Source organism: Coptis chinensis, chromosome 4 (genome assembly GCF_015680905.1).
Source record: "Coptis chinensis isolate HL-2020 chromosome 4, ASM1568090v1, whole genome shotgun sequence".
Taxonomy (NCBI): Eukaryota; Viridiplantae; Streptophyta; class Magnoliopsida; order Ranunculales; family Ranunculaceae; genus Coptis; species Coptis chinensis.
In genome coordinates this window covers 89303541-89321366 of record NC_141459.1, presented here as the reverse complement: position 1 = coordinate 89321366, position 17826 = coordinate 89303541, and the positions used below count along the sequence as shown (strand labels likewise).

Genomic DNA, 17826 nt, shown 5'->3' with positions numbered 1-17826 from the left:
AGCGTGGAGGACAATGGCCAGCAGGCCCAACAGACACAGAATGAGATTTTATCACTCAGCAATATTAATGTAGTGTCCCCAGGATGCGTGGAGAGCTATTTTGGAGAACATTCTTCTGAGACTCAAGGCCGAGGAGCGATACACACGCCTATACAGCAAATGAGAGGCCTACACCCTGAAGCAAACTTATTTTGTGCAGAGAGAAATATTTTTGAGGAACTGGCAGACCTGGAAGATGATGATATATCTGATGCTGAGTCAGAGTTGTTTGGGGACAAGGTGGTAACGACTAGACCAGAAATAGAAGAAGTGGAGAGGACTACAATGCAAACAAGAGCCCAGAAACAAAGAGTAGAGCAGAACACGCAGCCTGAGTCAGGAAAGAGAGGAAGGGGGAAGAACAAAGGGAGTGGAAAGAAAAATGCCGATAATCCTTATGATTAGAGTTTGTAGTTGGAATGTTAGGGGAGTAAACGACTGTATGAAAGCAAAGCAGTTGAGTAAGTTTATAAAAGAGAACAAAATTAGTTGCATGGGACTGTTGGAAACAAAGGTTCGAATAGAGAAAATGGCGAAAACTAAAAGTACAGTGTGTCCGCAATGGATGTTGGAGCATAACTATACAAGTGATGAGTATGGTCACATTTGGATCTGTTGGGACCAAAGTATCTTGGCTGTTCAAAAGGAGGTGGAAGGGAGTCAATTTGTGCACTGTAAGGCAACAAGTGTGCAGTATGGTTTCAGTTTTTTGTTAACTATCGTGTATCACGAGTAATAAGCGACAAAGATAGGCAGATTTTGTGGGAGGAGATAAAGGCCTTAAGTGTAGGCATCCATGGGCGTGGTGTGTTATGGAGATTTCAACAATGTGTTATTCTCCCAAGAAAGAATAGGGGATAGAGTCAGACATCCGAGAGAAACTTCGGCCGTTTGCCGCTTGTTTGAATGTAGCGGGGTTATTTGATCACAATGTGTCGGGTTGTTACTACACTTGGAATAGTGGAGGGGGCAAGCATGAGAAAATGGTCGAACCGATAGATGTTTAGTCAATGCCGCCCGGTCACCAAACCTTAGCCACAAGAGTGGAAGTTTTAACTCGGGGATTATCAGATCACTGCCCGCTGGTTATGTCGTTCTTTAGTCCAGAAAGAAACCATCCCCCATTCAGGTTTTGCAATTTTTGGCTGCTACATAAGGACTTCCAGGCATCGCTGAAGGAGTGTTGGGATATTCCAGAGCATGGTAGCCCACCATTCATGATGACTAGAAAACTGAAATGCTTAAAGGCAGTTTTGAAAGGGTGGGCAAGGTCCTTGAGTAGTGATATTCAAAGGAGGGTCGAAGAAGCAAGAATGCAACTCCAGTTAGTGCAAGACTTGCTACATCAGTATCCGTTGGACTGTGCCCTTAGTGCTCAAGAGTACGAGCTGCGAGATAAGCTATGTAGCTTGATAAAAATGGAGGAAGCGGACATTTTTCATAAAACGGATATTGATTGGTTATGCTTCGGGGATAGGTGCAGTGTATATTTTTTCAATGCGCTAAAGGAGAAAAAAACCCGAAACTTTGTAGGGGTTATAACAGATGCACAAGGAACAAAAAGAGAGGGGAAGGTCCAAGTAGCAAATGCCTTTCTTCAGTACTATTCGGATCTATTGGGAGTGCCCTCGGAAGCTTACTGTGACCCTGGGTTTCTTAATACCCTCATAGTAAAGGAGATCGATCAGGACACAAGTAACTCTCTTATTGGCCCTATTACAGCAGTAGAGATTAAGGAAGCTTTGTTTGATATGGAGGACAATAAATCACCAGGCCCTGACGGCTTTAATGCCTGTTTCTTCAAAAAAAGCTGGGATGTGATTTGAGCAGAGTTTATCAGATCTATCCAGTATATATTCAAGCACAGGAAAATTCTTGGAGGCATTAATTCCACATTTCTCAGTCTCATACCGAAGATGAAAAACGCATACTCAGTTGGCTCGTTCCGACCCATAGCTTGTTGTAACATTTTGTATAAATGTGTGTCGAAAGTGATAACCAACAGGATGAAGATGTGCATATCGGGGCTTATCTCAAATTCCCAATCAGCCTTTATACCGGGGAGGTCAATTCAAGACAATCTTCTGCTAGCTCATGAGTTGTTAAGGGGGTATTCGAGAAAGCAGGGTCAAAAGCGGTGTGCAATAAAACTTGATATTAAAAAGGCGTATGACTCTGTCTCATGGCAAGCTCTCGAAGCTATCTTGGGCCGATTCAAGTTTCCTTGTTTGTTCATAGAATGGGCTAAAATGTGCTATACTACCCCTACATATTCAGTTATGGTGAATGGGATGCTGGAAGGATATTTTGAAGGAAGAAGAGGTTTCATGCGGCGGTGACCCAAAGATCTCTCGTATTTGTTTGTTCTTGTTATGGAAATCTTGAGTTCTCTTCTCCACCAAGATTTGCAGATGAATAGACTCAGTGCTCATTCAAAGTGCAGGAAGTTAGAAATATCACACCTCTGTTTTGCGGACGATGTGCTAATATTCTGTAAAGGTAATATTGAATCTATGAAGGCCATAAGGGATACACTGAAAATTTTTGCTGATGCAACAGGGCTTCATTTCAGCAATGATAAGACTACACTACTCACAGGTAGCATGAATGAAGCAGAGGGGCTTGAGTTGGTAGCAGTTCTGAATATCTCAGTGGTCGCACCACCTGTTACCTACCTAGGTATCCCCCTCACCGCAACGAGACTTGGAGTAAGAGAATGTTTGCCGCTAATAGAGAAGTTATCGGCTAGAATATCCAACTGGAAGAATAAGGAGCTCAACAGAGCGGGATGAGTGCAATTGGTGAAATCAGTGCTAGCTTCTTTTCAAACGTATTGGGCTCATATCTTTGTGCTTCTGAAGACTGTGATAGAAAAGGTGACAAAGATATGCAACAGGTTTATATGGGTTGGCCCAAGCATGGAAAAAAAGATGCATCATGCGAGTAGTGCGACTCTCAGACTAGATAAAGAACAAGGAGGGATTGGCCTTGTTGACCCTAGAGTGTGGAATAAAGCTGCATACTGTGGCTTGGTGTTTAAGCTTGCACAGAAATTGGACTGTTTATGGGTCAAATGGGCATGGCAACATCACATCAAGCAGAAACACTTTTGGACTATGAAAGCTCTGAGGGACTGTTCATGGGTGTGGAGGGGCATAATGAAACATAGAGAGATTTCATGGAAGTTCACCAGATACTGTATTGCAAATGGAAATGGTACCAGCTTCTGGCATGACCCATGGTGTTCAGGCCCACTGTTCCTTAATAGTCAAGCTAGAGCATTACTAGCAAATGCAATACCATAAGATGCAAAGGTGGCGGACGTGATGGCTGATGGTGGCTGGGCAAGGGTAATCACTAACCTACAGGAGTGCGAGGTAAAGAAATGGATTATGGAAACGGAGATCAACTCCTACATCACAGAGGACCAGGTCACATGGACGCCTAACAGCTCAGGAGAATTCTCTACAGCTTCAGCGTACTCAGTCCTAAAAAATGTGAGGAGTAAAGTCAAATGGTTCAAGATAGTATGGGGGAAGTACTCAGTACCAAAGCATTCTTTCATAGTTTGGCAACTGTTCTCCGAAGCCCTCCCAACACAGAACCGACTGGTGGCAAAGAAGGTAATAAGAACCACAAAGTGATGTTTGTGTGGAAACCATGAGGAGAGTTCAGCCCATCTTTTTTTTGAGTGCTCCTACTCGAAGTTAGTATGGGAAGAGTTCAAGAGGGCGATGGGATTACCAGTTGCAGTAAGAGCATCTCATGATGAATGGTACTACTTAATGAGATTAAGTAGAAAGAATAACATGGTGTCGGAAGTGATTCGAGCGTTTACATGTGCAGCAGTGCAAGCTATTTGGACTGAACGAAATTGGAGGTTAAAGAAGAACCGATTCAAGGCAGCTGATGAGGTAAGCCAAAAGGTCATAAATAGCATGAAGATATACATGGGGAAAACGCTGGTATCGGTCCGGGGATGACGGGGAACTAAAGTGCTGATGGAAAGGTTGGGACTCGTGGTAACAAGAATAATATAAAAGAGGAAAGATGGGTTAAATGGGAAAAGCCGTGGGAGGCGGTGGTTCTTAACACGATGGGTCGGTGCAAGAGGGATGGTAGGCTATGGAGGCGCCTTGAGGGATAGCGATGGGGAAGTGAAAATGGCGATGGGAAATTCAAAGAAGTTATCGGTGATTTACCAGAACTTCTAGTCTGTCCCTAAAGGGGCCGGAAGGTGCGGTACAAACCGAGGATTAGACGATTCAAGTGCAATCGACTCTATGCGGGGGTCCGGATATTAACAAAGAAAGGGGAAGCCACCGTGGTACTATAGGAACCCGGTAGCTGCAGATTCAAGCCGTGAGTTCAAGTTTGACCAACTATCCTTTGTCCATGTCTTTTTCGGGAAGGTAACCAAGTAGCCGACTACTTATCGAAACTAAATCGAGACGAGTGTAATGGTATTTTGCTCTTCCTTCCCCCGATGGATCAAAAAATGCATGTACTGATCACAAGGGATAAGGAAGGTATTATGTACTTGAGAACCTGAAGTTAATAAAGTTTGGGGGCTGAACCCCTAGATATTTCACAAAAAAAAAAACAATAAGTCACTTGGTAGCATGCATACTAAATATTATGATTGGAGAATGAGATACTTATCTGATATGATAACACTTGCACCTATAGCCGATAACCATGGATCACATTAGAGTTATCTGCTTATCTTGTTGATGGTACTTGAGATCAATTTCGAGTTCTCGGGTTTGAATCAGTAAAGCATGATGCAAGATTTCGCATCTCCATTTCAAAGTAGCAAATCGTTACCGTACCACTCACATGTAGGCCATGTAGCCCAATATCATGTAGACCATACGACTGATAGATAACAACTTGGATATATACTAGAGTATTTGATCTGATCCGAAAGCCATTAATGAAGATTCTGATTTTTTATTTGATAAATCGTGGAGAGAACATTAACTTCTCGTCTTCTCTCCACAGACGGCGCCACTGTCAAGACCAAATTTAAACTGGTCCGACACATATTTTGTTGATGAAGATAATCTATTTTTCACACAACGCCACAAATAATACATAAAACAGTAAGAAAGATAAATAGTACAAGACACAAACTTTATCATGGTTCGGCCAAAAAAATGCCTACATCCACACTGATCTTCATTAATGGTGTTTGATTTCTAGTTAGTTACAAGAGTTGAGATCTCCCTTGAGAATTATGATCTTTCTTTGTACATGATGAGAGTGTGTGTGAGCTGAGAAACCCTCCTCTTGAGAGTGGTTCTTATCGTTTTGGGAATAAGGAATCAGTTCCTTATTTTATGGCCAAATCCCTTGATTTATGGTTCCATCTTTATCTCTTTAGTTTCTTTAAATGTCTTACTTGCGGTAAATGGACCTAGCCAAAAGAAGGGTCCACACAAGGACGAGTTGTTTCAAAGAAGAGGAAAATGATGTAGGATAGAATACTTATCTCTAGTTGGTTATAGAAAAGTTTTAATTAGTAGTTAAGTTATTTCTTAATTTTTGTGTCGAAGTAGAATTAGTATTAGTTTCTACATTGCATTGTTTAGAGTCCAATAAACCATATCTATAAATATGGTTTCTCTAGTATTTTGTCAATTAACCCATTATGATTATTATGATTTGATTATTATTCAAGAATCTTTTAATTGAGTTATCTTTGTTATTATCTAGTTTTCTACTCTAAATCTCTATTTTCTTCTTACTTATTGTTCTAATTCGTCTATATTTTTTTTTTTTCTTCACTTTTTTACTAATTGAGATTTTTGCATCTTTTTCTTTTAAATCTCTACTTATTCTACATTAGTAATTCAGGGACTGAAAATACGAGACCACTTATTAATCGTGTATTGTAGGTGAAGTAATGCACTTAAAGTATAATTCGTTGTTCTTTCAAATGTGCATACCTTTCTATTCATTTTACATTCAAAATGGTTAATGCACAAATTAGTCGCCTTAACCATTTCTTCCTTGAGAATTGCTAGCGTCCTCGCTCTTTATGGGGTAGGACCATTCTACCTCATAAAAAACAAAAGAAAATTAACCAGGCAATTGTAGAACTGGTCATTTCTATTCTCTTCTTTTCCATCTGTACACATTACACACACTCTCTCTCTTACTCCTTTCAACTTCTTCTCCACCATCCTTTTGACTCTCTCTAAACACCACCACCTCCACAAGTGATACTACCAATATACAGTGACATTAATTAAAGGAGCTAAAACTAAGATTTTCAGATTGCTTTTCCCATTTTGAACATTTTTAGTTCAAATTATGTGGCAAATACCCAAAATCGTTTTTTTTTTTATTTTGGACATGATTCTTTAGTTCACTTTCTTTCCCTATATTTTTTCTTTTGAGATCTCTATGTATATTCTCAATTAAGAATAAAAAGTGTTGGGGCATCTAATTTTATGCTCTTGTGGTGGGTTTTCTTTATATAACCTCAAAAATTAATTAATGGTGATAGAAGGCAAAAATGGCTCATATGTGTTTATAGTAGGCAGTGGTGGTTGGAGGGCATATGATGGTGGCGGTGGGGGAGGGGGAAAAAGATAGGTGAAAAAAATAGTGCCCACTGTGGAGAAAAAAGAAAGTGAGTCAATTGAGTCAACTCACTATATTGTCTTAGAATTGAAATAGAACCACTAGAATAGGTCAGTCAGTCAAATTGTTTTGTTTTTCAAGAGATAGAACGGTCCTACCTCCATAAAGGGTGAGGACGCTAGCAATTCTTTTCTTTCTTTCTTTTTCTTTTTTTTTTCGATAATAAACTATTTCTTCCTTTCTAGTAAGCCACATCAATAGTTAGCCACATCTACGTGCCGACTGCCGAGTTACATCTGGTACCCTTACATTTTGCGCAACGAACCCCAGCGTGCAATCCACTCAATTTCTAAGTGGGTAAACTCTGACAAGCAAAGGTACACAAAAGACAAAAAAGCTTTGGATTCATTTGGCGACAACAAAATTTGTATGGACATACACAAGACAAAAATATGGATATAGAATTTGGATTTTTAAAGGAGGTAACCTTTGGCTGCTGACTTGCTGAATGTATGTCGGTATGCGGAAAGAATTTCTGAGACATACAAATGAGAAATGAATCCAATCCCATGACTAAACAAGCAATAATGTCACATAATTCGGCGAGTTGACACAGCGACAAGATCGAGTAAACCTGAGAGTCATACTGTATTTATGTGTTTTATATTGGTCGTGCAAATATATATCTAGTCATTTGATTGTTTTTGTAGTGATGATGGTTTTGATCTTTTGGCTGGTGGTGATGGTTTTGATCCACTGATGCTTAATTACTATTCCAACTGGACATAATTTGTTTCATTCGCTCGTCATAAGCTACAAAACAAAAGAAAGGTTATTTGGTTCGTACAGATTGTATTGTGTATATATATAGAATCTCCCATGGTTTCAGAATTGGGACTAACTAGAGAACTCGGGAGGATGGCTACCGCAAGGTTTTGGCTGTGCATTATGCTCGTTTTGCTTATTCTTTCACAGTCCGAATCTCGTTTGCTTCATCCATTCATGGAGGGGAGAACGTTGGCCAAATCATTCGGACGGTCCAACACCAAGAATTCCAAAGAAATCTTGAAGGTAGTTTTGAGGAATAGCCAGAAAACAAGAAGGTATGATGAGTCTAAGCGCCCAAGCCCTGGTGGACCTGATCCACAACATCATGCTATGAATCAAACTTAGCGAACTTCAAGTGATATGGGTAGCCTGTTTTTGTAAGCTCGGAGTACAGTGCGTGCACATTATGCAGTACTCGCCTCTATGCACTTATGTATTACTGGGTAACAAACAAAAGTAACTAGAACTCGATACTCGATACTCGATAGAGACATGTGGTTGACTTCAAATAGGTTAATTGGCAGACATAAATGATTACTCAATGATGTAATGGAACTCGAACTTTTTTCATTGTTAAAAGTTAAAACTGCAATTCCAATCATTTTGCTACAATTCCATGAATACTTTTTTTGTTAGCAAACTAATGTTATTTTAATACTTCTAAATTAAGAAAGTGATGTCCGATACGTCAACTTCGCAATATTCCCCCCCCCCGTCTGCAGAAAAATATACATATGACATGACATATATGCATGTCTACCTACGGCCAGTTGGTCCAAGCGGAGATGAGCAAATAAATGATTGATTTTTGCGTGGTACGGTTGACGTGTACTAACGTGTTTACCTCCTAATATATATTACTTCAGCCAAAAGGGGATGGTTATATAGGAATTCCATTTAAACTGACTCCAAAGTTATTCCACCACTAAATACAATGAATTAGAAGCTAATTTTTTGTGAAGATTTTCTCCACGTAATAGAGATCATCCTCACAAAAAATTGATTCATTTGAAAATATACAACTTTATCAAAAATCGTTTAGAATGTTATTAAATTATCCAACAACTTATTTTTAGAATCGTTTAGATATACAACTTTGTCAATTGAGCTTATTTTTTGTGGGGTATTCTTCATCATGTGATATATATCTTTACAAAAAATTAGCCCTCAATTCATCTCGTAAGTCCACATTTAAGAGTTGAGTAACTTTGGAGTCAATATAAGGTGGAGTTCATATAACCATTATTTATTGTTCGGGTATTCATATATGGTTCCACTAGTATGTACTCGTCAGCTCTTTTCTCCTACTTGTTCTTTGAAGCACATATTTTTCCATTAATGATACTATTTTTTTATTTTTTATTTTTGTCAAAAGGTTAATTGATTAATATAGCAAAAGAAAGGTATTACAATGAATTTAAGGAAGTAGGAAGTGGTTTACATGTGACCATTCCCAGTTACAGATGGAGGAAATAGAGTCTGACATGATCAGCTGGGTCTGCTAGCGAACATTGCTGGTTCAGGTGACCCTGTAATAAGTGTAGTCTTGGTTTTCCTGCCTTGTTAATTAGGAATATAGGCTTACTGCATTACCATTGTCTTTCTCTGTTGCTCAACATAGCACCCTTCCTAGCACTGAAATTCACCTCCCTCCACAGTGCAGAGATGTTAACCCATTCTGAATTGTTTCTTGCTTTCTCCCCCCTTCTTCTTTTGAGTGTCCAGTGAAGTTTTTTGTTGTTGAATGCTTGAACTGAAGCCTTTAAATCCGATTGAACCCATATATTCCTCCATCAAGTTTAATTATTCCTCCAACCATTAATGATACTATTTAGGCTAAATTGCCTCATTCCCTTTTTCTCTTCAACATTTGTGATTTGTGACGTATCTTTCCATTCAATCTTTAATAAACATAAAAATGAATTGAAAATGACAGGGGTGGTGGTGCCCTTTCGCTTCCTAGCAAAGCCAACAATACTTATATTTGAGAAAACATGGAAACCTTGAATATGAAGTACGCTCATGGCAGGATCGCGAGTACAAGTGCTGTACTAATGATACCACTACTTGTTAATATGCTCTGCTAATTGCGCGCATTTAAATTTAAGTGGCCACTAAAAACCAATTATCTGAGGTAGTCCATCGTCCGTACAGGGTTCATATATGTATTTCAGTAAAATTGGGAGGCCAGAGATCAAAGCAGACAAGCAGTATAAATGGAGCAGTATCAAAGGGAATTGTACTTTTGAAACATCAGAACATCCTCTGATCTTCATTCACTATATATCTGTATTGGACCGGAAACAGATATATTTTGCCTACTCGCCTTAATTTAGCATATTCAAAGTTTCAAACACATTTGTGCATGATGATTTACGTAATGTGTTTTTTATTAATAGAGGCACTGTAGTTAAGATAAAAAAGAGCATATATAACACACAAGAGAACAATAAGATACGTATGCAACGCTAACATCTAAAAGTAAAAAAAACAAAAAAATGACATCCTCGGCTACTTTTCTATGCGTCTTTATGAAGCCGTATATTTTTAACACATAACAGTACTATTATTCTTAGGAAAAACGCCTGAAGTGATCCAGATATGTATATTTGTCCTTACTAACAGTAGCTTTTTTTTTCAGTTCTTTTGAATATTGTATGAGAGGAGACAATAAATGCTCTTTAATAAAATCCAATTGCCGACGAATGATTCTAAAGGTAGTGAATGTCTGAAGGATTCTCTTAATTTTTTATTTATTTATTTATTTATTTTTTTTTTTTAAGTGATGAAGGATTCCATCATCAATAAGAATTACAATACTATAAGAGACACTGCATTCCCCTTGCATTTTTTCTTTCCCCCCGTCATGTTAAAGTAGTTTTTCATCTTATCTAATAAATGTAACCTTTTTTTGAGCACCAGTTATCTAGTATTGTAATTTTTATTAGGTACAATAATGGAAATGGACTAATCACTGAGATTTTATTTAAAAAATGACACACTTCTTAAGATGAAATTCTCTAACAAGTGCATGTAAAATTTTATTTTCTGTGGCATGGTATTACTATACAACCAGATGGAGTACTCCAATTGCTCTTATACATCATTCACATGGATCCCAGATCGACTTTGAAACCATAGGATCATTACGTTCCGGGGGGGTAATAAAAATATAGTAGTAGAATATTGCCTTCTGCAACAACAAATTACGTTCCGGGGGGGGGACTCCTACATAAGGCGCTCTACTGTAAATTCAATTGGCAAGAAAATGAAAAAGAGAGAATGTGAACGGTTTTGAACTGTTTTATTTTTGCCACTTATATGCATTGCATTTGCGAAATCTTCCAAGATGGAATACACCAAAAATGACTTACAATACAGAGTTTGGTCTAATAACTGCGCTTTGAAATGTAAACATCATATCCAAGTAGACCTAGCTACTATGTTTTGCAAAGCATGGAAAACTGAAGAGTTCTTCAAGAAGGATCCACAACATGATGTTGTGGGTCGGGTCCTGCCGGACTCCGCCGCTTTGACTCATTTAGGCTTTCAGGGCCCATTGCTTTCCTAGACTGTACCTTGAATACTGCTTTGTTTTCTGCCAATCTTCCAAATGACTGACTTAACTCACTCGTCGAGATGAGTCGACTGAGTCGGTATTGGGTCCATGGAACCCAGAGCAAGATCAAAATAACACACACCCAACACATTAATTTCCTCATTGTCTTCTTAAGTCCCAATGTATGAGTGTAAAGCTTGTTGGTACGAGTGGCTATATATAGACATGGAAACCTTGTCTTTTCATATTTAAATTAACCAAGTGGAGAATTAACTAGAATTTTAATGCCTATAATTTATTTTGAAGTGACTAGCACCAGAAAAGAACAAAAGCAGAATATGTCTTGGGGTGATCTGAGGCCTAAGTAACTATTTTCAGATTTGAGTTGGGCAATTAGAATAGTTATTTTTCACACTTGGCATTCGTATATCATGCCTATTTATCATCTTTATCATATAGCTAGTTACCAAAAAAAAAATGTATATATCATATAGATTTTCCTGGTAAGTTACCTGCTTTTCTTGGTAAACTTTTATAGTGAACAAATGAGGAACTAGTTGGCCGGTTAGGTTTTCTACAATACTTTTAAGCACTTTCCCACTAAAAAAAGTTTACTTCTTTTCAAGCTTGATATGATGATGTGATTTCATATTAAAGCATCTTTGTCTTCATGTCTAAGTGCCCTTTCTTGTAAGCGGTAAGCCTAGCTAGGTGATACCGTGGCAATTTAACAATGTAGTAGTACTACGTACAGCAGTGAAAACCCAGGTTATGCCAACTATATTGAAGTATAGTTGTAACATATATGCCCCAAAATGTGGAGTGGTTCTGCGACATAACGCAAGAGAAGGAGTGAGTGAAATCCAAGCTACATTTTTATTTGACTCTGTGTATGTGTGTCTGATTTGCTGGTGGTTTTGAGGTTGAGGTCAGGATTAGCAGAGATGCTCTTAGCAAGGGAAATTTTCTATTGGATCATTGTAAGCGTACAAGCTAGTACCACAGCTAGGATCGAAAGCGGTTGTGAAGATTTAGATGAGATGGAATACACTTAAAAGCGACTCTATCATGTTCTATCTTGTCAAATAGCCTAAGCTATAATCGAGCATAGCATCACATTTTTTTTTTTCGATAATACTTAGCATCACATTTGTACTTTTGCAATGAGAGCTTAATTGAAAGTCAAATAATAGTTTAAGTTTATACTCACTAAATCTCCCTGTCGTTGTCTAAGCACTGATTTTACTTGTATTTACTTTGGTCAAGGATGAGCAGCACTTTTACTTCTTTAATTTTCCAGTGAGCAGATAAGAGCAAGCACTTTTAGTTCTATGTTTGGATAAACCTAATTATATGAGTTTTAATGTTTAAAAATAGATGTTTATAAGTCAACTCACTCTATGAAGTATTGTGTATTCAAGTTGGAAAAGATAGCTAGTGCCTTTGACTTCACTTTTCCTGTAGAGTGTATAAATTTCTCGTTTCCAGATGCACTCTTGCAGGAGCAGATCACATCCAGTGAACTTTACTGCAGAGCAAACGTGCATAGTCTTCTAACAACACAAACACACAAATCTCCTAATCAGTAACAAAATAAAGCCGTAATGGAGCAGTAATATTATATATTGGCAACCATAAGAAATGATCCGCATAACATGGTTCCATATTATTTTCGTGATATTTATTATGAAGCAAAGCAAAATCCCTTCCCACTTTCCCGGTATTGCCATCAGAAGCTCTGATAATAGAAGCTACTAGATTTTGGACCCGGACATACGCCCGGGATCTATTAAATATTTTGTGGGCTGAAAATGCTTTACAAAATGTCTCACACACATTTTCAATCGATAATATATTTTTATTGAAAATAAACCGAAATACATTAATGACCAACGATTATGGTACATAAGTAATCAAATTGAGATAGCCTCATCACTTTGTGGTTTAGGATATTAATCCGTAATTTTCAAATAGAATTATCTTAAACTCGATCTATCTTGTATAATAATTTTATTATATTTATGGTGATTTAGCGGCAAATTTTTGAATCATAATATATTTTTATTAAAAATAAACCGAAATACGTTAATGAGCAGCGATTATGATGCATAAGTACTTGGAAACTAAGGGATCAAATTGAGATAGCCTATTCACTTTGTGGTTTAGGATATTAATCCATAATTTTCAAATAGAATTATATTAAACTCGATCTAGCTTGTATAATAGTTTTCTTAGATTTATGGTGATTTAGCGGCAAATTTTTGAATCAGAATATATTTTTATTGAAAATAAACCGAAATACGTTAATGAACAAATGATTATGGTGCATAAGTTTAAGGGATCAAATTGAGATAGTCTATTCACTTTGTGGTTTATAATATTAATCTGTAATTTTCAAATAAAATTATTTTAAACTCGATCTAGCTTGTATAATAGTTTTATTAGATTTATGGTGATTTAGCGGTAAATCATCACCGTTAAACTTTACGTGACTAATGTGTACAAATCACTAAAACAGATTGATTATTTTCATATCCTCAAATAATACACTACTCCCACTTGAAAAGATTTATCATATGAACGTGTCCTACGAACGGGTGCCGTTATATTAAATTATTCTAAAAAATATTAGCAACTATGCATAGTTATAAGATATGAAAATTATATTAATTACTCATTTAAATTTCTTGCACCACTCTCTATAAAAAGGAAGCACCAAATCTTGATAAAACTAATCGACTTTTTTTTTTTATTGTTAGGTTTAATAATTAAAGTTTTGTGAGAATGCCCAATGCGGCGAAGATAATATTGAAGATACTTGAATAGCAAGATATTCCCAATCACAATAAAAATAATTATAATAAACACTGCTTAAAATGCAAAACTATATTTGTCGAGACATTTATTCCCCCTACATAAAATACAAATATGTTTTAGGATTATTAATTCAATGCATTTGCACCAAGTTTATGATTTTCCATTAATTATTCTTTGAGGTTAGTTTAATATAGTATGTTGCATCCCGTTTCTAATTTCTCATTAATTATTCTTTGAAGTTAGTACAATGCAGTTGCATCAAGTTTTCGATTTCCGTTAATTATTATTTGAGGTTAGTTCAGGTTTTACATCCACTTTATGATTTCCTATTAGTTATTCATTAAAGTTAATTTAGTAATGACTGATTGCATCCAGTTTTTGATGTTTAGTTAATTAGTCTTTGAGATTAGTTCATTGCATTTGCATCCGGTTCCAATCTCCCGTTAATTACACTTTGAGGTTAGTTCAATATATTTGCATCCAGGTTTCGATTTCCTAATTGTTTTTTCTAGGTTAGTTCGATAGTTTACAATTTCTATACACAGGTTTGCATACATGTAAGAGTCCGCTTTTATAAACTCACTTTTTATTTTGGGTTCATAATTACTTGTAATTATTCATATGAGAAAGCTAAAAAGTGGATATTTATGCCTTGAGGTCAAGGCGATGCGATTACATCCGACTTTTCGATTTCTAGTTAACCATTTTTTATGTTATTTCAATGCATTTGCATCCAATTTTTGATTTCCGTTAGTTAATCTCGATTTTAGTTTAATGCAGTTGCATCCGGTTTTAGTTTTCCGTTAATTATTCTTTTATATTAGTTCAATGCAGTTGCATATAATTTTAGATTTTATGTTAATTGTTCTTTGAGGTTAGTTCAATGCATTTGCATCAAGTTTCTGATTTCCGGTTAATTATTTTTTGAGGTTAGTTCAATGCAGTTACATCAAATTTATAATTTCCCGTTAATTATTCATTTAGGTTAGTTCAGTGCAGTTTCATCCATTTTTTAATGTTTCATTAATTAGTCTTTGATATTAGTTCATTGCATTTGGATCAAGTTTCCGATTTTCCGTTAATAACTCTTTAATGTTAGTTTAATACATCTGCATCTAGTTTCTGATTATTTATGCTTTGAGGTTAGTTCGATATAATTATATCCAGTTTTTTATTTTCCGTTAACTATTCTTTGAGGTTATTTCAATGCATTTGCATTTAGTTTTCGATTTCCCACCAATTATTTTATGAGGTTAGTTCAATGCAAGCATTCGGTTTTGATTTTATGTTAATTATTTTTTGAGTAAAGTTCAATGCATTCGCATTCGGTTTCGGATTTTCTCATTAATTATTATTTGAGGTTTGTTTGATGTATTTGCATACCGTTTCCGATTTTTCCGATAAATATTTTTCAAGGATTTGCATTCAATTTCTAATTATCCGTTAGTTACTCTCTGTCATTAGTTTAATGCAATTTGCATAAACTTTATGATTTCCCATTAATTACTCCTTGAGCTCAGTTATGTATTTGAATCAAATTTCCAATTTCCTTATAATTATCCAATGTGGTGTGTAATACCAACTTCTACTGATCCATTTGTAGTGTCCTTGAAAACATGACATAAAAAGTAAATTATGCTTAATTTACTATGTGGGATCATCGAAGATTATCTAGTTTCCGATTTCTCGTTAATTATTATTTAAATTATGCATGACTCACTATGTGGAATCTTCAAAGATTATCTATGAATGGGTGTTGTTATATTAATTATTCTAAAAAATATTTGCAAATATGCATAACTATTATATATTAATATTATATTGATCACTCAACCAAATTTCTTATAACGTGAAAACCTCACTCTCCATTAAAAAAAAAAAAAAAACCTTTGATAAAATTCTTCAACTTCATTTGTTTTGTTTAATAATAGAAGTTTAATTGAATTTTTTGAGATTCCTAATAAAGTAAGTTCATATATATTAAAGCTACTTGAATAGCAAGGAGTTCCTAATCATCTGGAAAGAGATAAGATAAACATCATTTTAAATGCAAAACTATACTTATCGAGACATTCCCATAACATATAAACCAACTATGTTTTTGAGGTTAGTTTAATGTATTTGTTTCTAGTTTCATTTTTCGTTATTTATATTTTGAGGTTAGTTCAATGCAGCATCCAATTTTCAATTCCCATTATTTATTTTTTGAGATCGGTTCATTGCAAAATTGCATCCAGTTCGATTGATCGTTAATTATTCTTTTTCGGTTAGTTCAATACATTTGCATCAAATTCCCAATTTTCTATTAATTGTTCTTTGAGGTCGGGCCTCAATGCATTTGCATCCAATTTCGATTTCCGTTAATTATTCTCGTGAGATTAGTTTAATGTATTTGCATCAAGTTTTCGATTTCGTGTTTATTATTTGATAAAGTTGCATTTGCATTTAGTTTCCGATTTCCGTTAATTATTGTTTGAGGTTAGTTCAACGAGTTTGCATCCAGGTTTCGATTTCCGTTAATTATTTTTGAGGTTTTGCATCCAATATATTTTTTGAGATTAGTTCAATGCAGCTCCGGTTTTCGATTTCCGTTAATTATTTTTTTTAGATTAGTTCCACGATTTGCATTATATTCCCAATTTATAATTAATTTTTTTCTTTGAGGTTAGTTCAATACGATTTAAATCCAACGATTTCCCAATTAATTTAATATTTGAGGGTTAGCTCAATGCATTTGCATCCAGGTTTCGATTTTCCGACAATTATTTTTTGATGTTAGTTTGATGTATTTGTATCCAAGTTTTGATTTTCTGTTAATTATTCTTTGAGATTAGTTTAATGCAGTTGTATCCATATTTTGATTTTATATTAATTACTTTTTAAAGATTAGTTTAATGCTTGCATTTGCATCCGATTTTCGATTTCCGAAATATTATTTGAGGTTAGTTCGATGCATTTGCATCCAGTTTTCCGTTCCCCCATTAATTGTTTTTGTCGTTAGTTTCATTCAATATTATATATATTTTAAAATATTTATCATTATTGCTTTGCGTTATTTTTTTTTTCATTTTCTATTATATATTTTGTATAATTGTTTTTAACTATGTTTTGAAGCCATATTAAGGATATATTCAAATAAATTAGGTGTTTTATCATAAATACTAAAATTGTATGATTTGTAATAGGAAATTAGTTTATACAAATCACCTAGTTTTTAGCATTTTTTTATTTGATCAAATATATAAGAATTGGAACACTAAAAGTGTTTGATTCAGATTTCTACAAATCACCTATTTTTTTAGTAATTTTTTTATTTGATCAAATATATAAGAATTGAAAATACACTTAAACTCTGAAAATATAATATAATTAGAAATACACTCAAACTCTCCAAAAGTTCCATCTACGGGGAGACTATTAGAAAATATTATCTTTCATATTAGAGTCTTAACATAAGATAGAAAAAAAAAAGCTAACTCTCATATTAGAGTGCCACATAGGAGAGAGAAAATCCTTCTTTAAAGGTCTCTGTTTTAGTATATAGATAGTAGATTAATTAAGGACTGAATTCTGAGTGATGTTGTGGGTCTGGTCCCTCAGGACTTCGCCTTTTGGGCTCGCACAGGCTCTTAGTTTTCGTCCCATAATTAGTTACTTCTCCAATATCAATTAGCTCACGAAGATATTCCATCCTCCTCCTCTCTGAAGACTGATTGAGAGGGCGCGGTTCAGATGTATAAACTGAAAGCATGATTACGATAATACACAACAAGACTTTCAATCTTGTCATTTTTCTCAAAGCTATTAATTACTAGCTAGTGTAACTGAGAGAAATTTATAAACGAACAAAAATGCGGCCTCTTGTTTCAATTGGAGTTAATTTACGCTTGTCTTGTAGTATTATGTTGTGATCTTTCTAAGAGAAATTCCACCAACTTTTTGCTCATATGAGCTGTCCATTATTGATATTTTTATGGACGTGAATTACCATT

The 17826-nt window shown here is 35.4% G+C and overlaps 1 protein-coding gene across 1 annotated transcript; it reads left to right on the top strand.

Annotated features, from left to right (window-relative positions):
- Nucleotides 1–2969: 2969 nt before the first annotated feature.
- Nucleotides 2970–3344, top strand: LOC147505508 (uncharacterized). Its single transcript, XM_086605570.1, has one exon. It carries the CDS (start codon nt 2970–2972, stop codon nt 3342–3344), a length of 375 nt encoding a protein of 124 aa, XP_086461696.1.
- The last annotated feature ends 14482 nt before the right edge of the window (nt 3345–17826 follow it).